The following is a 26,573-nucleotide window of genomic DNA, read 5'->3' as shown; positions in this document are numbered from 1 at the left end:
ACCAAACACTTTCTCATACTTTTTCGTTAGACTGGCCTGCCACACATTCTGGATCTTTGTTAAAACAAATTTTCTGAACTTAGTTCATTGAAATGCATGCCCACACAATTGCTTGCTCCACAACTGTGTGTGGTAATTCTGTATTTCCATAATACTCTATCATCATTTATACTATTTAATTCAGGATTGTCCAACCTGTTCGCCTGGGGGGGCCACATTTTAAAATTTTTCTCACTCAAGGGACCAGTGAGTAAATTTCGGAAAGATAAAGATCGGGGCAATATTACACATGATTTATACATGAAATCAAACAACTTGCTGAGCAAAAAACAAAACAATGAGTAATAAATAAAGATGAGTACAAGACGAGTATAAGGGTATAATAGGATGAGAGTGTGTGTGTTCAGCTCACCCCCAATGTCAGAGTATTCCCTCACTCACCCTCACCTCTTGTGAGAGTGGATGAGAGTGCCTGATGGTTTGTGTGGGTTAGGGTGAATGAAAACCCTGAGACTGGGAGGGAGCCAGACTTGTGGACACACTCTGGCCCCCTACACATTTTCTCTCCTCTCTCTGCACCCTTACAGCTCTCCTTCTGCCCCCTCACAGCCTCTTCCTCTTCCCTTCCACACCTTCTCCCTCTTCACACCCTCTCCCTCTATCCCCCACACACCCTCTCCCTCAAACCATCTCTCCCCCCTCACAAACTATCTCCCCTCTCTCCCCATCTCCCCTCACTCCCCCTCACATCCTCTCTTCTCCCTCACACCATCTCTCCCTCTCTCTCCTCCCCAACATCCCTTCTCTCCCCCTTGCCTTCTCCCTCCCCTCCCCGTCTCACTGTCTCTCTCTCCCACCCTTGCTACGCTCCCTCCTATACATGCTTGTGAGTTCCCCGGCCCTCAGCTCCCCGCCCCTGAGCTCCACTGGCCCCAAGTGCACTGTGGCTGGTGTTCGTTGTTCCTCCAATCACAAATTGCTTCTCTCCTACATCAGCAAATACGGGAGAGAACTGGCCTGCAATTGGAGGAGCAGCTCCATGCAGAATCTCCCTGTCAAGCTTAGCTGTTTGACTGGGATTTTGAAAACTGGCTCCGGGAGACACATAGAGGGACTTCACGAGCTGTATCTGGCCTGTAGGCCGTAAGTTGGTCAAGCCTGATTTAATTAGCTGTTTAGTTGTTTGGGAAGTATCAAAGTTGTGATATAATTGACTGCTTTGTTTTTGTTCCCACTAATTGAATTGTATCCTCTGATCATGCTTGTTTGAAAATTGCACATTCTTGCAGGTGTCATAAATTGCAATCAAAAGAATTCTTCTGTTTTCTGTGCAAACAGAAAAATTTGACCTGAAGCAATTACATTTGGAAAACTTCATCTCTTTATCTTCACTTTTTAAAAAATCTTATATCTTTGGAAACTGATGTTTTATATTATCCTTTGTCAATAAATGTGTTCTTTATTCCCGGTGTGTAATCAATTCACTTTTTGAAGTCTCTTGGTGCATATTGAATCTCAATATTAAAAACAGAGGTAACAGATGATTGAGAAGTTTCAGTTCATCACATACTGTGAAAAAAATATTTTTATTTTGAATTAGCTCTATAGAGCACTAGTAATTAAATAGATTTGATTGGTTGCTATGTCTTTTTCAGGAAACAGGAACCTTGTGAATGACATAATTTATTACTTTGACTGAGTAGAGGATAATTGCTGTGATTGCATCCTAACATGTGCAATACATATGTATCATTTTATTTCAGAGCAGAGAAATTGTTGGGTGCATAAATAATCCATTGTGAATAAACCTTTAGCTGTGAATCCATGTCTGTAGTGTATCAAGGTAGAATAATTAGTCTAAAATTATACAGTATTTTGCAAGGCAAATGTCTTCACAAGTAATACTTGAAGTTGAAAATTTGATGGTGTAACATTTAACCAACATAGTCTTATTAATGCTATGTTTTGTCAATAATAATTCTTTTGAAATGAATTTAAATAATAATCACTTTTTCATTGTACTAGATTGATCAGATTAATGTAGAAGAACAAGCATTTGGATGGACTGAGTCTCAGTATCCTCAGCGTAAACAGACCAGTGATATTCTTCAACCATACCTAAGGCTGTATGACATGACAGTAGAGTTCAATGCCAAGTATAAAGCTTGGATGGAGGGACCATTTACTGAGGCCAACCCAGATCAGGTAGAGGCAGATGCAGGAAACTATTGGCGTGGTCTATACAAGTTGGAACGGACTTTATCAGACTCGCCAAATGCATTCAAGATTGCCAATACTGTTAGGAAAAAAGTTGAGGAATTCAAAGAGCATATTCCCCTTATTCATGTCGTGTGCAATCCTGGTTTACGTGATCGACACTGGGATGCCTTATCTGATATTGTGGGATTCTCACTCAAGCCTTCTGAAGACACAACTGTTTCCAAGTTTCTCACTATGAATCTTGAACCTTACTTGGATCAGTTTGAGGGTATTAGTGAGGCAGCTAGCAAAGAATATTCACTGGAGAAAGCCCTGGAAAAAATGGTGAAGGAGTGGGAAGGTATGGAATTCATTCTCCATCCATATCGAGAAACAGGGACTTATATACTTGCAGCTGTTGATGATATCCAGATGTTACTTGATGACCACATTGTAAAGACCCAGACAATGCGTGGATCTCCTTTTATACAGCCATTTGAGAAAGAAATCAGGTAGTTCACTTTCATTGTCTTTATGGAATTTTATAAGTTCAAGAATTGTATAAGTGGGTTTTTGCAAAATGTTTAACAATTTTGAGCAAGCACATACAGCAATAACAATAATATAAAAACAAAAATGCAGGAAATACTCAGCAGGCCTAGCAGCATCTGTAAAGAGAGAAATAGATTTAAAATTTCAGGTTGATGATCTTTCGTCAGTTTGAATTGTTAACTTTGTTCCTCTCTCCTCAGATGCTGCCAGAACTGCTGAGTATTTCCAACATTTTTTTTTTAATTTCAGATTTTCAGTTTTACTTTTACATAAAACAATGAATTTAATAATGCTGGTTAGGAAAGATAAGTTAAAGTTTCTTAAATTTACTGGTTTCTATTTGTATTTAATTTAAAGCAAGCCATACAACTGTGAAATCACAGGGCTGTAAATCTCTGAGATTTTTAGGCGCGTACAGTGCAAGGCTCTTACTTGCACACAGTACATAAGAGTTCTGCCTGACTTGGCCATCTCTAGCTTTTTTTTTCTGCTGTTGCATCACCAGGTTAGAATTGGATTGATGTGCAACTACAGCTCAGACCATATTTCATCTCATTTTTCCTACCAAGGTTTAAGTTTATATCTTTCTACTTTCCATTGAACCAAAATCTGTCAATTTCCTTTATGAATGCTTCAGGAGAAATCACATTCAGTACCACCAGGTAGCGGTCTTCTCTATATTAATAACTCTTAAGTGTGAGTTAAACCTGCACTGAAATTGCATTAAGCACAAGGTTTCCTTAAGTTTGTAAACTTAATTCTCTGATCTTAGTTCATTCAAAAATAATTTTTCTATATTAGCCCCCAAAGTTATCTTTATGATTAAAAAAAAACCTCTTGTTTTTTTTGAAGTAAGAACTACTCTGGTTGCTATGACAAAAATATCAAGTTGACATTTGAACAGAAGTTTTGAGGGAGTGTGGCATTGTTGGAGATGCCAGCTTTTAGATGAAATATTAAATCGAGGCTTCATCAGCCTCCTCAGGTTAACATAAAAGATCCCATGACATTATTCGAAGAGGAGCAGGGGAAATTCCTATCGACATTTTGGCCAATATTTATCCTTCAATAAACACCAATAAAGCACATTATCCAGTCACTTTGCTGTTGTGCACAAATTGGCTGCTATGTTTTGTACCTTACAATAATGCCTCCACCTCAAAAATACTTCATTGGCTGTGAAGTGTTCCCAAGATCATGCAAGACTTTTTTTTGTCTAACAACATCATAAACGTGTTCATAACATTTTCTTCTGCTTAATATTTTGAGTAAAATGGTGGAAACAAATAATTTTAGAACATATTTACAATTCCAGTAAAATGAATCAGAAGATATTTTTAATCAATGCATTAATATGTTGCTGCCTACAGGAGTTAATATACCTCTATTTAGCTTTTTCTGGAATGGATAATTTTTTGCTTCCTTCTCCTCAACAATACTCATAATTTTAAGGCTGGATATCATTATTATTGTTTTTCTGTGCAGTCTTTTCACGCGCCCTGCATCTTTTGTAAATGATGATTACCAAAACTTGGCAGAGTGCTCTTACTATAGCCTCAGGATTTCTGCTCTAATCCTGACCCTAGCTTGCACCCAGCCCTGAGCAATGAAAATCCTGCCTTGGCAGGCACTTTCTCCTGAGGTGGGTGATTTTCCTGATTCCCCTTACCCACCTCGAGGATGAAAATCCAGGCCATTTTCTCTGTTATATCATCAAATAATTGAATAAGGTTAGTCAAGCAATACTTTCCCTTTTGAAATCCGTGCTGATTATTCATTATTATATTTTTGGTTTCTAAATGTTTTATTTTCTTCATTCGTAATGATTTGATTATTTTTCCTACCACTGATGTTAAACTGGCTGGTCCATAGTTCCTGGACATGCTCTATTGCCCTTCTTAAATATAGTTATAACCTTAGCTATCTGCCAGTGCTCTGGCACTCCGATCCAATTATTAAATATGCTTAATACTGCCTCTACTATTTTTTTCCTAAATGCTTTTCAAACACATGGACTTAGTCCATCTAGACCAAGGGTTTATCTTTTTTGAATTTGTTTGGTTTATTTTATGTTTCTCCGCTTTTTATTTTAAACGTGTTTATATTATTTCTAATCTCCTGGTGTCATGTCCACCTAATTTGCCTCCCTGATAAATACTGAAGCAAAGTAATTATTCGCATTTCTTCCATTTCACCACTGCTGTATGTTAATTTATCCTGTCCATCTTTTATGGTCCTTTTCCATTTTTACTTATGTGCTTGTAGAATATTTTACTGTTTTGTTTTATGTTGGTATTGCTATGCAAAAATCAGAAATCAAGAAAAATAGGGCTGCAGTTAGAAAATAATACACTCAAAAATTAATGTAAGTTCAAATCTCTGTTTTGTATAACACAGGGTGTGGGAAAATAAATTGTTGCTGCTGCAGGAGATCATGGATGAATGTTTAAAAGTGCAGGCAACCTGGCTATACCTGGAACCTATTTTCAGCTCCCCTGATATCATGGCCCAGATGCCTGAAGAGGGAAGACGGTTCACTGCTGTAGATAAGACTTGGAAAGAACTTATGAAACTAGTTATAATGGTAAGTTAAATAATTGCTGAATGGTGGTTATAATATCACCCAGATAATTGATAACTAATTGCAATGCAGAGCCTGCATTTATTGGTCTTCTTTAAATGACACATTTTAATTTTTAAGCCTCATAATGATTGCTGTTGAAACTGAGGATTATCAGAATTAACCTTGAATGTATTCTCATCTGATATCCACATGCGTGTACTACTAGTGGGTTGATGGATGGTGATCAAGAGTGGAGATGCTGCTTATTTTCCTTATCTTAATCCAAAACTGCTGTAGCTAGTTACAGCACTACTACAATTGATAAAAACAAAAAAACTGCGGATGCTGGAAATCCAAAACAAAAACAGAATTACCTGGAAAAACTCAGCAGGTCTGGCAGCATCGGCGGAGAAGAAAAGAGTTGACGTTTCGAGTCCTCATGACCCTTCGACAGAACTTGAGTTCGAGTCCAGGAAAGAGCTGAAATATAAGCTGGTTTAAGGTGTGTGTGTGGGGGGCGGAGAGATAGAGAGACAGAGAGGTGGAGGGGGTTGGTGTGGTTGTAGCGACAAACAAGCAGTGATAGAAGCAGATCATCAAAAGATGTCAACAACAATAGTACAATAGAACACATAGGTGTTAAAGATAAAGTTGGTGATATTATCTAAACGAATGTGCTAATTAAGAATGGATGGTAGGGCACTCAAGGTATAGCTCTAGTGGGTTTTTTTTTTTTTTTTTATTTTATATAATGGAAATAGGTGGGAAAAGGAAAATCTTTATAATTTATTGGGAAGAAAAAAAAAAAAAAGAGAAGGGGGAAACAGAAAGGGGGTGGGGATGGGGGAGGGGACTCACGACCTAAAGTTGTTGAATTCAATATTCAGTCCGGAAGGCTGTAAAGTCCCTAGTCGGAAGATGAGGTGTTGTTCCTCCAGTTTGCGTTGGGCTTCACTGGAACAATGCAGCAAGCCAAGGACAGACATGTGGGCAAGAGAGCAGGGTGGAGTGTTAAAATGGCAAGCGACAGGGAGGTTTGGGTCATTCTTGCGGACAGACCGCAGGTGTTCTGCAAAGCGGTCGCCCAGTTTACGTTTGGTCTCTCCAATGTAGAGGAGACCACATTGGGAGCAACGAATGCAGTAGACTAAGTTGGGGGAAATGCAAGTGAAATGCTGCTTCACTTGAAAGGAGTGTTTGGGTCCTTGGACGGTGAGGAGAGAGGAAGTGAAGGGGCAGGTGTTGCATCTTTTGCGTGGGCAAGGGGTTGTGCCATAGGAGGGGGTTGAGGAGTAGGGGGTGATGGAGGAGTGGACCAGGGTGTCCCGGAGGGAGCGATCCCTACGGAATGCCGAGAAGGGGGGTGAAGGGAAGATGTGTTTGGTAGTGGCATCATGCTGGAGGTGGCGGAAATGGCGGAGGATGATCCTTTGAATGCGGAGGCTGGTGGGGTGATAAGTGAGGACAAGGGGGACCCTATCATGTTTCTGGGAGGGAGGAGAAGGAGTGAGGGCGGATGCGCGGGAGATGGGCCGGACACGGTTGAGGGCCCTGTCAACGACCGTGGGTGGAAAACCTCGGTTAAGGAAGAAGGAGGACATGTCAGAGGAACTGTTTTTGAATGTAGCATCATCGGAACAGATGCGACGGAGGCGAAGGAACTGAGAGAATGGGATGGAGTCCTTACAGGAAGTGGGGTGTGAGGAGCTGTAGTCGAGATAGCTGTGGGTGTCGGTGGGTTTGTAATGGATATTGGTGGACAGTCTATCACCAGAGATTGAGACAGAGAGGTCAAGGAAGGGAAGGGAAGTGTCAGAGATGGACCACGTGAAAATGATGGAGGGGTGGAGATTGGAAGCAAAATTAATAAATTTTTCCAAGTCCTGACGAGAGCATGAAGCAGCACCGAAATAATCATCGATGTACCGGAGATTTGGAGGAAGTGAGAGGAGTTGAAGGAGAAATTGTTCAGCGTGAGAACAAGTTCAGCCAGACGGAGGAGAGTAGTGGTGGATGGGGATTGTTCGGGCCTCTGTTCGAGGAAGAAGCTAAGGGCCCTCAGACCATCCTGGTGGGGGATGGAGGTGTAGAGGGATTGGACGTCCATGGTGAAGAGGAAGCGGTAGGGGCCAGGGAACTGGAAATTGTTGATGTGACGTAAGGTGTCAGAGGAATCACGGATGTAGGTGGGAAGGGACTGGACAAGGGGAGAGAGAAGGGAGTCAAGATAACGAGAAATGAGTTCTGTGGGGCAGGAGCAAGCTGAGACGATCGGTCTACCGGGGCAGTTCTGTTTGTGGATTTTGGGTAGGTGATAGAAGCGGGCCGTCCGAGGTTGGGCAACTATCAGGTTGGAAGCTGTGGGAGGGAGATCCCCAGAGGAGATGAGGTCAGTGACAGTCCTGGAAACAATGGCTTGATGTTCAGTGGTGGGGTCATGGTCCAGGGAGAGGTAGGAGGAAGTGTCTGCGAGTTGACGCTCAGCCTCCGCGTGGTAGAGGTCAGTGCGCCAGACAACAACAGCACCACCCTTGTCAGCGGGTTTGATGACAATGTCAGGGTTGGACCTGAGAGAATGGAGTGCAGTAAGTTCAGAGAGAGACAGGTTAGAATGGGTGAGAGGAGCAGAGAAATTGAGACGACTAATGTCGCGCCGACAGTTCTCAATGAAAAGATCGAGAGAAGGTAAGAATCCAGAGGGAGGGGTCCAGGTGGAGGGAGAATATTGAAGATGGGTAAAAGGATCCGTTGAACTGGGAGAGGACTCCTGCCCAAAGAAGTGAGCCCGGAGACGAAGACGGCGGAAGAAGAGTTCAGTATCATGCCGAGCCCGAAATTCATTGAGGTGAGGGCGTAAGGGTATGAAACTAAGTCCTTTGCTGAGCACTGAACGTTCAGCATCGGAGAGGGGAAGGTCAGGGGGTATAGTGAATACACGGCTGGGGTTGGGATTGGAAGATGGGGTGGGGACGGAGGGACAGGCAGGGGTGGAGGGTCCTAGATGGGTGTTGGTGTCGATGAGTTGTTGGAGCTTGCGTTCCTTAGCACTTGAGAGAAAGAGAAAAAGTTTCTTGTTGAGGCGTCGGATGAGCCGAAGGATAAAATGAAACTGGGGGCACGCGCAGCTTTGAAAAAGGGTACGGCGGTGCTGCTGGAGGGAGAGGTCGAGTGTGTTCATATGGCGGCGCATGGCACTGAGAGTGGATTTCAGAATGTGACGGGAACAGCAGTCCGAGAAACGTTTTATGTCCCGGAGATACCTATAATCCTGGGTGGGTTCGAAACATGAGGGGTGGAATTTCAGTTGAAATCCATGTGGGGTAAGTCGGAGACGGAGACAGTCACTGAGAAAGGAGATATGGCTGTGAAAACGGGTTTTAGTAAACACCTTGTCAAACACTAGGAGAGAAATGGAAAGCAATGAAGGTGAACAAGGCAACAGAGAAATCCGGAAATCTTGTCGCAGAGAGGAACAGAACTTCTTCAAGGAGGTAGGCATTTCTTGAAGAGCAGTGGCAGTCAATTAAACACAGAGATAAAAACAAAAAAACTGCGGATGCTGGAAATCCAAAACAAAAACAGAATTACCTGGAAAAACTCAGCAGGTCTGGCAGCATCGGCGGAGAAGAAAAGAGTTGACGTTTCGAGTCCTCATGACCCTTCGACAGAACTTGAGTTCGAGTCCAGGAAAGAGCTGAAATATAAGCTGGTTTAAGGTGTGTGTGTGGGGGGCGGAGAGATAGAGAGACAGAGAGGTGGAGGGGGTTGGTGTGGTTGTAGCGACAAACAAGCAGTGATAGAAGCAGATCATCAAAAGATGTCAACAACAATAGTACAATAGAACACATAGGTGTTAAAGATAAAGTTGGTGATATTATCTAAACGAATGTGCTAATTAAGAATGGATGGTAGGGCACTCAAGGTATAGCTCTAGTGGGTTTTTTTTTTTTTTTTTATTTTATATAATGGAAATAGGTGGGAAAAGGAAAATCTTTATAATTTATTGGGAAGAAAAAAAAAAAGAGAAGGGGGAAACAAAAAGGGGGTGGGGATGGGGGGGGGGACTCACGACCTAAAGTTGTTGAATTCAATATTCAGTCCGGAAGGCTGTAAAGTCCCTAGTCGGAAGATGAGGTGTTGTTCCTCCAGTTTGCGTTGGGCTTCACTGGAACAATGCAGCAAGCCAAGGACAGACATGTGGGCAAGAGAGCAGGGTGGAGTGTTAAAATGGCAAGCGACAGGGAGGTTTGGGTCATTCTTGCGGACAGACCGCAGGTGTTCTGCAAAGCGGTCGCCCAGTTTACGTTTGGTCTCTCCAATGTAGAGGAGACCACATTGGGAGCAACGAATGCAGTAGACTAAGTTGGGGGAAATGCAAGTGAAATGCTGCTTCACTTGAAAGGAGTGTTTGGGTCCTTGGACGGTGAGGAGAGAGGAAGTGAAGGGGCAGGTGTTGCATCTTTTGCGTGGGCAAGGGGTTGTGCCATAGGAGGGGGTTGAGGAGTAGGGGGTGATGGAGGAGTGGACCAGGGTGTCCCGGAGGGAGCGATCCCTACGGAATGCCGATAAGGGGGGTGAAGGGAAGATGTGTTTGGTAGTGGCATCATGCTGGAGTTGGCGGAAATGGCGGAGGATGATCCTTTGAATGCGGAGGCTGGTGGGGTGATAAGTGAGGACAAGGGGGACCCTATCATGTTTCTGGGAGGGAGGAGAAGGAGTGAGGGCGGATGCGCGGGAGATGGGCCGGACACGGTTGAGGGCCCTGTCAACGACCGTGGGTGGAAAACCTCGGTTAAGGAAGAAGGAGGACATGTCAGAGGAACTGTTTTTGAATGTAGCATCATCGGAACAGATGCGACGGAGGCGAAGGAACTGAGAGAATGGGATGGAGTCCTTACAGGAAGTGGGGTGTGAGGAGCTGTAGTCGAGATAGCTGTGGGTGTCGGTGGGTTTGTAATGGATATTGGTGGACAGTCTATCACCAGAGATTGAGACAGAGAGGTCAAGGAAGGGAAGGGAAGTGTCAGAGATGGACCACGTGAAAATGATGGAGGGGTGGAGATTGGAAGCAAAATTAATAAATTTTTCCAAGTCCTGACGAGAGCATGAAGCAGCACCGAAATAATCATCGATGTACCGGAGATTTGGAGGAAGTGAGAGGAGTTGAAGGAGAAATTGTTCAGCGTGAGAACAAGTTCAGCCAGACGGAGGAGAGTAGTGGTGGATGGGGATTGTTCGGGCCTCTGTTCGAGGAAGAAGCTAAGGGCCCTCAGACCATCCTGGTGGGGGATGGAGGTGTAGAGGGATTGGACGTCCATGGTGAAGAGGCAGCGGTAGGGGCCAGGGAACTGGAAATTGTTGATGTGACGTAAGGTGTCAGAGGAATCACGGATGTAGGTGGGAAGGGACTGGACAAGGGGAGAGAGAAGGGAGTCAAGATAACGAGAAATGAGTTCTGTGGGGCAGGAGCAAGCTGAGACGATCGGTCTACCGGGGCAGTTCTGTTTGTGGATTTTGGGTAGGAGATAGAAGCGGGCCGTCCGAGGTTGGGCATCTATCAGGTTGGAAGCTGTGGGAGGGAGATCCCCAGAGGAGATGAGGTCAGTGACAGTCCTGGAAACAATGGCTTGATGTTCAGTGGTGGGGTCATGGTCCAGGGAGAGGTAGGAGGAAGTGTCTGCGAGTTGACGCTCAGCCTCCGCGTGGTAGAGGTCAGTGCGCCAGACAACAACAGCACCACCCTTGTCAGCGGGTTTGATGACAATGTCAGGGTTGGACCTGAGAGAATGGAGTGCAGTAAGTTCAGAGAGAGACAGGTTAGAATGGGTGAGAGGAGCAGAGAAATTGAGACGACTAATGTCGCGCCGACAGTTCTCAATGAAAAGATCGAGAGAAGGTAAGAATCCAGAGGGAGGGGTCCAGGTGGAGGGAGAATATTGAAGATGGGTAAAAGGATCCGTTGAACTGGGAGAGGACTCCTGCCCAAAGAAGTGAGCCCGGAGACGAAGACGGCGGAAGAAGAGTTCAGTATCATGCCGAGCCCGAAATTCATTGAGGTGAGGGCGTAAGGGTATGAAACTAAGTCCTTTGCTGAGCACTGAACGTTCAGCATCGGAGAGGGGAAGGTCAGGGGGTATAGTGAATACACGGCTGGGGTTGGGATTGGAAGATGGGGTGGGGACGGAGGGACAGGCAGGGGTGGAGGGTCCTAGATGGGTGTTGGTGTCGATGAGTTGTTGGAGCTTGCGTTCCTTAGCACTTGAGAGAAAGAGAAAAAGTTTCTTGTTGAGGCGTCGGATGAGCCGAAGGATAAAATGAAACTGGGGGCACGCGCAGCTTTGAAAAAGGGTACGGCGGTGCTGCTGGAGGGAGAGGTCGAGTGTGTTCATATGGCGGCGCATGGCACTGAGAGTGGATTTCAGAATGTGACGGGAACAGCAGTCCGAGAAACGTTTTATGTCCCGGAGATACCTATAATCCTGGGTGGGTTCGAAACATGAGGGGTGGAATTTCAGTTGAAATCCATGTGGGGTAAGTCGGAGACGGAGACAGTCACTGAGAAAGGAGATATGGCTGTGAAAACGGGTTTTAGTAAACACCTTGTCAAACACTAGGAGAGAAATGGAAAGCAATGAAGGTGAACAAGGCAACAGAGAAATCCGGAAATCTTGTCGCAGAGAGGAACAGAACTTCTTCAAGGAGGTAGGCATTTCTTGAAGAGCAGTGGCAGTCAATTAAACACAGAGATAAAAACAAAAAAACTGCGGATGCTGGAAATCCAAAACAAAAACAGAATTACCTGGAAAAACTCAGCAGGTCTGGCAGCATCGGCGGAGAAGAAAAGAGTTGACGTTTCGAGTCCTCATGACCCTTCGACAGAACTTGAGTTCGAGTCCAGGAAAGAGCTGAAATATAAGCTGGTTTAAGGTGTGTGTGTGGGGGGCGGAGAGATAGAGAGACAGAGAGGTGGAGGGGGTTGGTGTGGTTGTAGCGACAAACAAGCAGTGATAGAAGCAGATCATCAAAAGATGTCAACAACAATAGTACAATAGAACACATAGGTGTTAAAGATAAAGTTGGTGATATTATCTAAACGAATGTGCTAATTAAGAATGGATGGTAGGGCACTCAAGGTATAGCTCTAGTGGGTTTTTTTTTTTTTATTTTATATAATGGAAATAGGTGGGAAAAGGAAAATCTTTATAATTTATTGGGAAGAAAAAAAAAAAAGAGAAGGGGGAAACAGAAAGGGGGTGGGGATGGGGGAGGGGACTCACGACCTAAAGTTGTTGAATTCAATATTCAGTCCGGAAGGCTGTAAAGTCCCTAGTCGGAAGATGAGGTGTTGTTCCTCCAGTTTGCGTTGGGCTTCACTGGAACAATGCAGCAAGCCAAGGACAGACATGTGGGCAAGAGAGCAGGGTGGAGTGTTAAAATGGCAAGCGACAGGGAGGTTTGGGTCATTCTTGCGGACAGACCGCAGGTGTTCTGCAAAGCGGTCGCCCAGTTTACGTTTGGTCTCTCCAATGTAGAGGAGACCACATTGGGAGCAACGAATGCAGTAGACTAAGTTGGGGGAAATGCAAGTGAAATGCTGCTTCACTTGAAAGGAGTGTTTGGGTCCTTGGACGGTGAGGAGAGAGGAAGTGAAGGGGCAGGTGTTGCATCTTTTGCGTGGGCAAGGGGTTGTGCCATAGGAGGGGGTTGAGGAGTAGGGGGTGATGGAGGAGTGGACCAGGGTGTCCCGGAGGGAGCGATCCCTACGGAATGCCGATAAGGGGGGTGAAGGGAAGATGTGTTTGGTAGTGGCATCATGCTGGAGTTGGCGGAAATGGCGGAGGATGATCCTTTGAATGCGGAGGCTGGTGGGGTGATAAGTGAGGACAAGGGGGACCCTATCATGTTTCTGGGAGGGAGGAGAAGGAGTGAGGGCGGATGCGCGGGAGATGGGCCGGACACGGTTGAGGGCCCTGTCAACGACCGTGGGTGGAAAACCTCGGTTAAGGAAGAAGGAGGACATGTCAGAGGAACTGTTTTTGAATGTAGCATCATCGGAACAGATGCGACGGAGGCGAAGGAACTGAGAGAATGGGATGGAGTCCTTACAGGAAGTGGGGTGTGAGGAGCTGTAGTCGAGATAGCTGTGGGTGTCGGTGGGTTTGTAATGGATATTGGTGGACAGTCTATCACCAGAGATTGAGACAGAGAGGTCAAGGAAGGGAAGGGAAGTGTCAGAGATGGACCACGTGAAAATGATGGAGGGGTGGAGATTGGAAGCAAAATTAATAAATTTTTCCAAGTCCTGACGAGAGCATGAAGCAGCACCGAAATAATCATCGATGTACCGGAGATTTGGAGGAAGTGAGAGGAGTTGAAGGAGAAATTGTTCAGCGTGAGAACAAGTTCAGCCAGACGGAGGAGAGTAGTGGTGGATGGGGATTGTTCGGGCCTCTGTTCGAGGAAGAAGCTAAGGGCCCTCAGACCATCCTGGTGGGGGATGGAGGTGTAGAGGGATTGGACGTCCATGGTGAAGAGGAAGCGGTAGGGGCCAGGGAACTGGAAATTGTTGATGTGACGTAAGGTGTCAGAGGAATCACGGATGTAGGTGGGAAGGGACTGGACAAGGGGAGAGAGAAGGGAGTCAAGATAACGAGAAATGAGTTCTGTGGGGCAGGAGCAAGCTGAGACGATCGGTCTACCGGGGCAGTTCTGTTTGTGGATTTTGGGTAGGAGATAGAAGCGGGCCGTCCGAGGTTGGGCAACTATCAGGTTGGAAGCTGTGGGAGGGAGATCCCCAGAGGAGATGAGGTCAGTGACAGTCCTGGAAACAATGGCTTGATGTTCAGTGGTGGGGTCATGGTCCAGGGAGAGGTAGGAGGAAGTGTCTGCGAGTTGACGCTCAGCCTCCGCGTGGTAGAGGTCAGTGCGCCAGACAACAACAGCACCACCCTTGTCAGCGGGTTTGATGACAATGTCAGGGTTGGACCTGAGAGAATGGAGTGCAGTAAGTTCAGAGAGAGACAGGTTAGAATGGGTGAGAGGAGCAGAGAAATTGAGACGACTAATGTCGCGCCGACAGTTCTCAATGAAAAGATCGAGAGAAGGTAAGAATCCAGAGGGAGGGGTCCAGGTGGAGGGAGAATATTGAAGATGGGTAAAAGGATCCGTTGAACTGGGAGAGGACTCCTGCCCAAAGAAGTGAGCCCGGAGACGAAGACGGCGGAAGAAGAGTTCAGTATCATGCCGAGCCCGAAATTCATTGAGGTGAGGGCGTAAGGGTATGAAACTAAGTCCTTTGCTGAGCACTGAACGTTCAGCATCGGAGAGGGGAAGGTCAGGGGGTATAGTGAATACACGGCTGGGGTTGGGATTGGAAGATGGGGTGGGGACGGAGGGACAGGCAGGGGTGGAGGGTCCTAGATGGGTGTTGGTGTCGATGAGTTGTTGGAGCTTGCGTTCCTTAGCACTTGAGAGAAAGAGAAAAAGTTTCTTGTTGAGGCGTCGGATGAGCCGAAGGATAAAATGAAACTGGGGGCACGCGCAGCTTTGAAAAAGGGTACGGCGGTGCTGCTGGAGGGAGAGGTCGAGTGTGTTCATATGGCGGCGCATGGCACTGAGAGTGGATTTCAGAATGTGACGGGAACAGCAGTCCGAGAAACGTTTTATGTCCCGGAGATACCTATAATCCTGGGTGGGTTCGAAACATGAGGGGTGGAATTTCAGTTGAAATCCATGTGGGGTAAGTCGGAGACGGAGACAGTCACTGAGAAAGGAGATATGGCTGTGAAAACGGGTTTTAGTAAACACCTTGTCAAACACTAGGAGAGAAATGGAAAGCAATGAAGGTGAACAAGGCAACAGAGAAATCCGGAAATCTTGTCGCAGAGAGGAACAGAACTTCTTCAAGGAGGTAGGCATTTCTTGAAGAGCAGTGGCAGTCAATTAAACACAGAGATAAAAACAAAAAAACTGCGGATGCTGGAAATCCAAAACAAAAACAGAATTACCTGGAAAAACTCAGCAGGTCTGGCAGCATCGGCGGAGAAGAAAAGAGTTGACGTTTCGAGTCCTCATGACCCTTCGACAGAACTTGAGTTCGAGTCCAGGAAAGAGCTGAAATATAAGCTGGTTTAAGGTGTGTGTGTGGGGGGCGGAGAGATAGAGAGACAGAGAGGTGGAGGGGGTTGGTGTGGTTGTAGCGACAAACAAGCAGTGATAGAAGCAGATCATCAAAAGATGTCAACAACAATAGTACAATAGAACACATAGGTGTTAAAGATAAAGTTGGTGATATTATCTAAACGAATGTGCTAATTAAGAATGGATGGTAGGGCACTCAAGGTATAGCTCTAGTGGGTTTTTTTTTTTTTATTTTATATAATGGAAATAGGTGGGAAAAGGAAAATCTTTATAATTTATTGGGAAGAAAAAAAAAAAAGAGAAGGGGGAAACAGAAAGGGGGTGGGGATGGGGGAGGGGACTCACGACCTAAAGTTGTTGAATTCAATATTCAGTCCGGAAGGCTGTAAAGTCCCTAGTCGGAAGATGAGGTGTTGTTCCTCCAGTTTGCGTTGGGCTTCACTGGAACAATGCAGCAAGCCAAGGACAGACATGTGGGCAAGAGAGCAGGGTGGAGTGTTAAAATGGCAAGCGACAGGGAGGTTTGGGTCATTCTTGCGGACAGACCGCAGGTGTTCTGCAAAGCGGTCGCCCAGTTTACGTTTGGTCTCTCCAATGTAGAGGAGACCACATTGGGAGCAACGAATGCAGTAGACTAAGTTGGGGGAAATGCAAGTGAAATGCTGCTTCACTTGAAAGGAGTGTTTGGGTCCTTGGACGGTGAGGAGAGAGGAAGTGAAGGGGCAGGTGTTGCATCTTTTGCGTGGGCAAGGGGTTGTGCCATAGGAGGGGGTTGAGGAGTAGGGGGTGATGGAGGAGTGGACCAGGGTGTCCCGGAGGGAGCGATCCCTACGGAATGCCGATAAGGGGGGTGAAGGGAAGATGTGTTTGGTAGTGGCATCATGCTGGAGTTGGCGGAAATGGCGGAGGATGATCCTTTGAATGCGGAGGCTGGTGGGGTGATAAGTGAGGACAAGGGGGACCCTATCATGTTTCTGGGAGGGAGGAGAAGGAGTGAGGGCGGATGCGCGGGAGATGGGCCGGACACGGTTGAGGGCCCTGTCAACGACCGTGGGTGGAAAACCTCGGTTAAGGAAGAAGGAGGACATGTCAGAGGAACTGTTTTTGAATGTAGCATCATCGGAACAGATGCGACGGAGGCGAAGGAACTGAGAGAATGGGATGGAGTCCTTACAGGAAGTGGGGTGTGAGGAGCTGTAGTCGAGATAGCTGTGGGTGTCGGTGGGTTTGTAATGGATATTGGTGGACAGTCTATCACCAGAGATTGAGACAGAGAGGTCAAGGAAGGGAAGGGAAGTGTCAGAGATGGACCACGTGAAAATGATGGAGGGGTGGAGATTGGAAGCAAAATTAATAAATTTTTCCAAGTCCTGACGAGAGCATGAAGCAGCACCGAAATAATCATCGATGTACCGGAGATTTGGAGGAAGTGAGAGGAGTTGAAGGAGAAATTGTTCAGCGTGAGAACAAGTTCAGCCAGACGGAGGAGAGTAGTGGTGGATGGGGATTGTTCGGGCCTCTGTTCGAGGAAGAAGCTAAGGGCCCTCAGACCATCCTGGTGGGGGATGGAGGTGTAGAGGGATTGGACGTCCATGGTGAAGAGGAAGCGGTAGGGGCCAGGGAACTGGAAATTGTTGATGTGACGTAAGGTGTCAGAGGAATCACGGATGTAGGTGGGAAGGGACTGGACAAGGGGAGAGAGAAGGGAGTCAAGATAACGAGAAATGAGTTCTGTGGGGCAGGAGCAAGCTGAGACGATCGGTCTACCGGGGCAGTTCTGTTTGTGGATTTTGGGTAGGAGATAGAAGCGGGCCGTCCGAGGTTGGGCAACTATCAGGTTGGAAGCTGTGGGAGGGAGATCCCCAGAGGAGATGAGGTCAGTGACAGTCCTGGAAACAATGGCTTGATGTTCAGTGGTGGGGTCATGGTCCAGGGAGAGGTAGGAGGAAGTGTCTGCGAGTTGACGCTCAGCCTCCGCGTGGTAGAGGTCAGTGCGCCAGACAACAACAGCACCACCCTTGTCAGCGGGTTTGATGACAATGTCAGGGTTGGACCTGAGAGAATGGAGTGCAGTAAGTTCAGAGAGAGACAGGTTAGAATGGGTGAGAGGAGCAGAGAAATTGAGACGACTAATGTCGCGCCGACAGTTCTCAATGAAAAGATCGAGAGAAGGTAAGAATCCAGAGGGAGGGGTCCAGGTGGAGGGAGAATATTGAAGATGGGTAAAAGGATCCGTTGAACTGGGAGAGGACTCCTGCCCAAAGAAGTGAGCCCGGAGACGAAGACGGCGGAAGAAGAGTTCAGTATCATGCCGAGCCCGAAATTCATTGAGGTGAGGGCGTAAGGGTATGAAACTAAGTCCTTTGCTGAGCACTGAACGTTCAGCATCGGAGAGGGGAAGGTCAGGGGGTATAGTGAATACACGGCTGGGGTTGGGATTGGAAGATGGGGTGGGGACGGAGGGACAGGCAGGGGTGGAGGGTCCTAGATGGGTGTTGGTGTCGATGAGTTGTTGGAGCTTGCGTTCCTTAGCACTTGAGAGAAAGAGAAAAAGTTTCTTGTTGAGGCGTCGGATGAGCCGAAGGATAAAATGAAACTGGGGGCACGCGCAGCTTTGAAAAAGGGTACGGCGGTGCTGCTGGAGGGAGAGGTCGAGTGTGTTCATATGGCGGCGCATGGCACTGAGAGTGGATTTCAGAATGTGACGGGAACAGCAGTCCGAGAAACGTTTTATGTCCCGGAGATACCTATAATCCTGGGTGGGTTCGAAACATGAGGGGTGGAATTTCAGTTGAAATCCATGTGGGGTAAGTCGGAGACGGAGACAGTCACTGAGAAAGGAGATATGGCTGTGAAAACGGGTTTTAGTAAACACCTTGTCAAACACTAGGAGAGAAATGGAAAGCAATGAAGGTGAACAAGGCAACAGAGAAATCCGGAAATCTTGTCGCAGAGAGGAACAGAACTTCTTCAAGGAGGTAGGCATTTCTTGAAGAGCAGTGGCAGTCAATTAAACACAGAGATAAAAACAAAAAAACTGCGGATGCTGGAAATCCAAAACAAAAACAGAATTACCTGGAAAAACTCAGCAGGTCTGGCAGCATCGGCGGAGAAGAAAAGAGTTGACGTTTCGAGTCCTCATGACCCTTCGACAGAACTTGAGTTCGAGTCCAGGAAAGAGCTGAAATATAAGCTGGTTTAAGGTGTGTGTGTGGGGGGCGGAGAGATAGAGAGACAGAGAGGTGGAGGGGGTTGGTGTGGTTGTAGCGACAAACAAGCAGTGATAGAAGCAGATCATCAAAAGATGTCAACAACAATAGTACAATAGAACACATAGGTGTTAAAGATAAAGTTGGTGATATTATCTAAACGAATGTGCTAATTAAGAATGGATGGTAGGGCACTCAAGGTATAGCTCTAGTGGGTTTTTTTTTTTTTATTTTATATAATGGAAATAGGTGGGAAAAGGAAAATCTTTATAATTTATTGGGAAGAAAAAAAAAAAGAGAAGGGGGAAACAGAAAGGGGGTGGGGATGGGGGAGGGGACTCACGACCTAAAGTTGTTGAATTCAATATTCAGTCCGGAAGGCTGTAAAGTCCCTAGTCGGAAGATGAGGTGTTGTTCCTCCAGTTTGCGTTGGGCTTCACTGGAACAATGCAGCAAGCCAAGGACAGACATGTGGGCAAGAGAGCAGGGTGGAGTGTTAAAATGGCAAGCGACAGGGAGGTTTGGGTCATTCTTGCGGACAGACCGCAGGTGTTCTGCAAAGCGGTCGCCCAGTTTACGTTTGGTCTCTCCAATGTAGAGGAGACCACATTGGGAGCAACGAATGCAGTAGACTAAGTTGGGGGAAATGCAAGTGAAATGCTGCTTCACTTGAAAGGAGTGTTTGGGTCCTTGGACGGTGAGGAGAGAGGAAGTGAAGGGGCAGGTGTTGCATCTTTTGCGTGGGCAAGGGGTTGTGCCATAGGAGGGGGTTGAGGAGTAGGGGGTGATGGAGGAGTGGACCAGGGTGTCCCGGAGGGAGCGATCCCTACGGAATGCCGATAAGGGGGGTGAAGGGAAGATGTGTTTGGTAGTGGCATCATGCTGGAGTTGGCGGAAATGGCGGAGGATGATCCTTTGAATGCGGAGGCTGGTGGGGTGATAAGTGAGGACAAGGGGGACCCTATCATGTTTCTGGGAGGGAGGAGAAGGAGTGAGGGCGGATGCGCGGGAGATGGGCCGGACACGGTTGAGGGCCCTGTCAACGACCGTGGGTGGAAAACCTCGGTTAAGGAAGAAGGAGGACATGTCAGAGGAACTGTTTTTGAATGTAGCATCATCGGAACAGATGCGACGGAGGCGAAGGAACTGAGAGAATGGGATGGAGTCCTTACAGGAAGTGGGGTGTGAGGAGCTGTAGTCGAGATAGCTGTGGGTGTCGGTGGGTTTGTAATGGATATTGGTGGACAGTCTATCACCAGAGATTGAGACAGAGAGGTCAAGGAAGGGAAGGGAAGTGTCAGAGATGGACCACGTGAAAATGATGGAGGGGTGGAGATTGGAAGCAAAATTAATAAATTTTTCCAAGTCCTGACGAGAGCATGAAGCAGCACCGAAATAATCATCGATGTACCGGAGATTTGGAGGAAGTGAGAGGAGTTGAAGGAGAAATTGTTCAGCGTGAGAACAAGTTCAGCCAGACGGAGGAGAGTAGTGGTGGATGGGGATTGTTCGGGCCTCTGTTCGAGGAAGAAGCTAAGGGCCCTCAGACCATCCTGGTGGGGGATGGAGGTGTAGAGGGATTGGACGTCCATGGTGAAGAGGCAGCGGTAGGGGCCAGGGAACTGGAAATTGTTGATGTGACGTAAGGTGTCAGAGGAATCACGGATGTAGGTGGGAAGGGACTGGACAAGGGGAGAGAGAAGGGAGTCAAGATAACGAGAAATGAGTTCTGTGGGGCAGGAGCAAGCTGAGACGATCGGTCTACCGGGGCAGTTCTGTTTGTGGATTTTGGGTAGGAGATAGAAGCGGGCCGTCCGAGGTTGGGCAACTATCAGGTTGGAAGCTGTGGGAGGGAGATCCCCAGAGGAGATGAGGTCAGTGACAGTCCTGGAAACAATGGCTTGATGTTCAGTGGTGGGGTCATGGTCCAGGGAGAGGTAGGAGGAAGTGTCTGCGAGTTGACGCTCAGCCTCCGCGTGGTAGAGGTCAGTGCGCCAGACAACAACAGCACCACCCTTGTCAGCGGGTTTGATGACAATGTCAGGGTTGGACCTGAGAGAATGGAGTGCAGTAAGTTCAGAGAGAGACAGGTTAGAATGGGTGAGAGGAGCAGAGAAATTGAGACGACTAATGTCGCGCCGACAGTTCTCAATGAAAAGATCGAGAGAAGGTAAGAATCCAGAGGGAGGGGTCCAGGTGGAGGGAGAATATTGAAGATGGGTAAAAGGATCCGTTGAACTGGGAGAGGACTCCTGCCCAAAGAAGTGAGCCCGGAGACGAAGACGGCGGAAGAAGAGTTCAGTATCATGCCGAGCCCGAAATTCATTGAGGTGAGGGCGTAAGGGTATGAAACTAAGTCCTTTGCTGAGCACTGAACGTTCAGCATCGGAGAGGGGAAGGTCAGGGGGTATAGTGAATACACGGCTGGGGTTGGGATTGGAAGATGGGGTGGGGACGGAGGGACAGGCAGGGGTGGAGGGTCCTAGATGGGTGTTGGTGTCGATGAGTTGTTGGAGCTTGCGTTCCTTAGCACTTGAGAGAAAGAGAAAAAGTTTCTTGTTGAGGCGTCGGATGAGCCGAAGGATAAAATGAAACTGGGGGCACGCGCAGCTTTGAAAAAGGGTACGGCGGTGCTGCTGGAGGGAGAGGTCGAGTGTGTTCATATGGCGGCGCATGGCACTGAGAGTGGATTTCAGAATGTGACGGGAACAGCAGTCCGAGAAACGTTTTATGTCCCGGAGATACCTATAATCCTGGGTGGGTTCGAAACATGAGGGGTGGAATTTCAGTTGAAATCCATGTGGGGTAAGTCGGAGACGGAGACAGTCACTGAGAAAGGAGATATGGCTGTGAAAACGGGTTTTAGTAAACACCTTGTCAAACACTAGGAGAGAAATGGAAAGCAATGAAGGTGAACAAGGCAACAGAGAAATCCGGAAATCTTGTCGCAGAGAGGAACAGAACTTCTTCAAGGAGGTAGGCATTTCTTGAAGAGCAGTGGCAGTCAATTAAACACAGAGATAAAAACAAAAAAACTGCGGATGCTGGAAATCCAAAACAAAAACAGAATTACCTGGAAAAACTCAGCAGGTCTGGCAGCATCGGCGGAGAAGAAAAGAGTTGACGTTTCGAGTCCTCATGACCCTTCGACAGAACTTGAGTTCGAGTCCAGGAAAGAGCTGAAATATAAGCTGGTTTAAGGTGTGTGTGTGGGGGGCGGAGAGATAGAGAGACAGAGAGGTGGAGGGGGTTGGTGTGGTTGTAGCGACAAACAAGCAGTGATAGAAGCAGATCATCAAAAGATGTCAACAACAATAGTACAATAGAACACATAGGTGTTAAAGATAAAGTTGGTGATATTATCTAAACGAATGTGCTAATTAAGAATGGATGGTAGGGCACTCAAGGTATAGCTCTAGTGGGTTTTTTTTTACTACAATTGCCCTGACTGAGATTAGCTAACACAACACAGATCGGGTATCATGCATTTACTGTATAAACTTGCTGAGATGTTGAAGAAATTATATTTTTATTGTCTTTATTGCGTGAAATATTTTATCACCAGTGAAAGCCTAATATCCTGGTTGCTGTCACAATGGTCACACCCTGAGGCTGTCTGCTGATCCCACTGTCTTTGTGCCAGAAAGAAGAACCAGAGAGTGGCTGTTTGGAGACAGCGCTCGATACCCCCTGTACACATGACTCATTACCCACCTCTACCACCTGACCATTCGAGAAAAACGGGCTTGCAATGAAAACCAAGCCTCTACCAGAAATATAGTGGAGCAAGCATTTCATGTCCTTAAGCAAAAGTTCCACTTCCTGGACCATTCTGGGGAGCCCTGCTTTGCTTTCTGGAAGGTGTATCAAAGTTTGTGGTGATCTGCTATGTCCTCCACAACATTGCTATCATGAGGACACCACCATTGCTACTAGTGATATGTATGGCACTTCAAGAGGAGGAAGAGGAGAAGACATGGAGGAGACATTCAGAACCTCTTCTCTGGATCAGCTGCCCAAGAGTACCTACTCAGACTCTGATTTCCTTAGGAAAGCATCCCTTCACCACCGTGGTTCCAATATTCTTCACCTTCCTATCCATTTGCAAGGCCTCATTACAAAGTGCTCCTAAGCAATGCTAACCCAGTGACTGGAACATGATGGAAAGCTGCTGACTTTCAATGGGAAGACTGCCAATGGCTTGCAAGGGCACCCTTGAGCAATTCTGTGCCTTGAGGCTTGACACTGCCTCACTTGGCATGGACAACAGCAGTCTGAGCCAACTGGCAGAGAAGCAACAGCAAGGACACTGGTGGAGTGGCTGTGGTGAGATCAGTAATGTTATCTTCCTGAATGAGGACAGCATGCTTGTGTTCAACTGTATCATCAACACTCCTCTGGGCAAGTGACTCAGCAATCCTGGTAATCTCATGGCAGCGAGCATGGATCTTATAACCTCTGCCTGAGCTTCCACTGTAGCACTGAGACATTGGGCACTTCTGCCTGTGCTGCAGTGGAAGATGAGACCAGCCACCAGATGCTGCATCATGCTGTGTTCACAAATGCATTTATGGAGTTGGCTACCACTTTCACGCTGGAAAAACTGGTCGCCAGGCTCTGCACAATGCCCTGGCCACGTTGAAGCTGGATTCCTCCATGCTTCTTGACAGTCACAAGAGGCTGCCTGGCAGGCTTGCTGATGCACCAAGCATCTCGATGTGCATTTTCATCGGCATTGCCCTGTAGGTCGACTCATTGAAGCCCTCATCAGAGCCCTGTATAGAAGAACTCATCTGTGACCTCACCCTACGGTGTTGTGGTTCTGTAGGTCACATGGGATATGAGTGTCATAATTGTTCTCACTAACTGGGTTGAAATTTGATAGAACCAGGATGAATCTGACATGTTTCAGAAATCTGCAGGTCTTTCTAAGTAATTTTCATATATCTTAAAATATTATTTAAAATGCTTTGTTTGATTACATAGCCATAAAGCACATAAAAGCTTGACAAATAAATTTGCATACCATCCTTGCTACTGGTTGGGACATAGTTTGAAAAGCTAGATTTTTAGTCAGGCTGTCAATCAATTTTAATAAAATTATTAACTTTTTAGATTAAAAATTCAAAATTTTAATCTCAGTTAATATTGGTTTTAATTGCATATTTAATTGATACCATTATCAATGGTGTTGCTAAGTATTTTCATGCCAACTTTACAATTGTCATTTCTAGCTGTCAGTTGGTTATATTAACGTCTGTTTTAGCTTTTGTGCCAAATATCAACCTCGTCTTTAATGTGAGTAGGGGTGATTTATGTGACGAGATAAATATAGGGATAACAAAGCTCGATTACTGACTAAATTATTAGAAGGAACATTATATATTTTAATACTGAGGCACTCAGAGTTACTCGACAGTCTCTTGTGTTATTTAAAGGAAAATTAATTTAAGTTTATTTTTCAAGTCATTTTCAGTCTGTGGTGAAGATATTGAGTTCCTGAGTAGGATGTTTGGTGTAAGTGAATGGATTGCAGCACTAACAGGAACTTCCCCTTCAAGCTACACACTTTCCTGACTTGGAAGTATATAATTTTCTTCACTATAGGTGGGTCAAAAACTTGGAAATCCTTTGCTAACAGCACTGTGGGTGTACCTACATCAAAAGGGGACAGTGGTTCGAGAAGGTAGTGGTAACAAATATTGGTCTTGCCAGATATGATCAAATCCCTGAACAATCTATGGAGAGAAAAACAGAGTTTATGTTTTGACTCCTTATGTACCTTCTTCAGAGTTAAAGAAGGGTCATACTGACTTTGAAACAGAATGGAGTTGAGAGGTAAGGTGGCCTCTTTTCTTGTCTATCAATATACATGGAGCTACACAAGCCTGGAGGTTAGCCTGCTTATTTGGACAGGACATTAAAATGCAAATGACCTTTTAGAACATTTCATTGAGAGCTAGTTCACACTAGGGATTTCAGACTTGTTGGCTACGAATGAAATTCCACAGAATTGTGTAAGTGAATGAACCAATTCTATTACGAGAGATACAAATGGGTGAAATTCATACAATACTGTGTGTTATTGCTTAAGTCATCAGAAACCATTTGTGTGGACAATGAAAAACTGATACTATGGTCACCTGACAGAAACCAGGTTGTGATAAGGAATATTTATGAACACATATTTTGGAGATCAGCCTCAGTCCTGGGAGACTCAGAGGGAACAGATCCAGCCCAGTAAAGGAAGGACCCTGCCTGAAATCTACCAGCAGGCAGAAAATTAGGGTTAGCCTTTTACCTACCTGTTTGAAGAACCAAACTGGATCTTCTGTGTGTGCGCGCGTGTGTGTGTGCGTGTGTGTGTTCGTTCCTGTGAATACATGCAGGTGTTGAGAAATAAACATCTATCCTCTCTTTTAAACTTACAAGAAAATCTGTCTTTTGTCTTTTCTTGACAGCACAATACTCAAAGGGGTAAACAATTTTTCTCTTTAAAACACATTTATCTGCAGTCATTTGTGAGTTGGAAAAGTTGCGTGGGGAGGAACCATCCTACTATTTCTCCCCTGTCTGTAACAAAGCTGAGATGTGATTTGGCAAAAGTGGACATGAAACTGCTCCTTTAGTGTGAGAGCAGCAGGAGGAGGTATTCAAGGAGGCGAAGGAGAGCTACAACTTTAGCTAACAGCTCCATTGTCTGAATTTAGAGTTGTTTCTACATTCGGAATTAATATATGCAAAACAGTTTGTTAACAAATTTGAAAACCTTATTTCCTAATGATGGGATATGAATTTTGCGATTTACCAAGGCAACAATTTGTAATAAAGAAATGTACTTATATTTTAATTGGCTCTTTTTGAGAATTAAATTATCTTCATGTCAGTAACAGCATTATTGAACTGTCTACTGGTAGTTGCTGAAGTCGCAGTGTTGGAAGATGGCAAGACTGCTTCTGTTAATACCTTTCTTCTTGACCTGTGTCTAACACGGCCATTTCTACTAACAGTGAATTTAAAAGTGTTGGCTCTGAAAATTACCTGACAACGACAGATAAAACAGTAACATATGTGCAGAAGGATGCTACTAATTTATTTCCAAAAAAGATTTGTCAGAATTGTAGATCAAGTCATTTTTTTAAAGCAACTATTTTTTCAGTTGAGTATTTGTTTATTGGCAATTGTGGCATGTCTTGTTAAAGGAAAGCACAATAAAAAATATGTTCAATATAAATCTGAATATTTGGCACTGAATTTTTCTACTTCAGATGATTCCGGGGCAGAATTTTTTGCTTGACATGAGGGGGGGCGGGCCCTGCACATCAGCGCGTTAAATGATGGGCGAACATTCCGACGTTACCGCTCGCCATCGCGATATTTTGCTGGGTGGGCACGTAATGAAGTTCGCCGCACACACACCATTAATTAACGGGCTAGATAAGGCCCTTAATTCGTCAATCGATGGCGATTTTCAGGTGCCCGTGCAATCTTCAGGTCGGCGCACAGGCACAACGGACAGGTGGGTAAGAGGCTTTTTAATGAAACTCATCCATGGGCGCGATAAGAGGGTTTAGTGGGGTCGCCAATCTGGCCTGTGAAGCATTTATTGCAAAAAGTTTTTTAAACTTGCCTGTGTGATCTGTAGCAGTTCAGAACGAATCCCAGCAGCTTTATGTGAACTTTGAACCTTTAGGTCAGCACTCTGCAGTCAGTACTCTTTATCGGGCCGCAGCTTTCCGGAGGCCTCTCTTTAACCTGGGTATGGGATCTGACATGTCCACTGGAGGCAGCTCCTCTGAGGAGGAAGGGAGGGCTAGAATGAGGAGGAGGCCAGGAGTGCACATTCAGCATCCAGGGGAGCCACCTTGGGAGTACAGGCACATGCACAAGGGGCGCAGGGTCAAGAGGTA

At 46.0% G+C, this 26,573-nt stretch overlaps 1 protein-coding gene across 1 annotated transcript in view; it reads left to right on the top strand.

The window, feature by feature from the left end:
- Positions 1 to 26,573, top strand: part of dnah7 (dynein, axonemal, heavy chain 7) — a 616,407-nt gene that overhangs the window by 138,241 nt on the left and 451,593 nt on the right. The window contains exons 18-19 of the mRNA XM_041200170.1: positions 2,026 to 2,711; positions 5,149 to 5,335. Of these exons, the coding sequence (XP_041056104.1) occupies positions 2,026 to 2,711; positions 5,149 to 5,335 (873 nt within the window). The remainder of the gene's footprint in view (positions 1 to 2,025; positions 2,712 to 5,148; positions 5,336 to 26,573) is intronic.

Source organism: Carcharodon carcharias, chromosome 12 (genome assembly GCF_017639515.1).
Source record: "Carcharodon carcharias isolate sCarCar2 chromosome 12, sCarCar2.pri, whole genome shotgun sequence".
Taxonomy (NCBI): domain Eukaryota; kingdom Metazoa; phylum Chordata; class Chondrichthyes; order Lamniformes; family Lamnidae; genus Carcharodon; species Carcharodon carcharias.
Note: the sequence above shows the minus strand (reverse complement) of the source record. Positions and strands in the feature narration are given on the sequence as shown.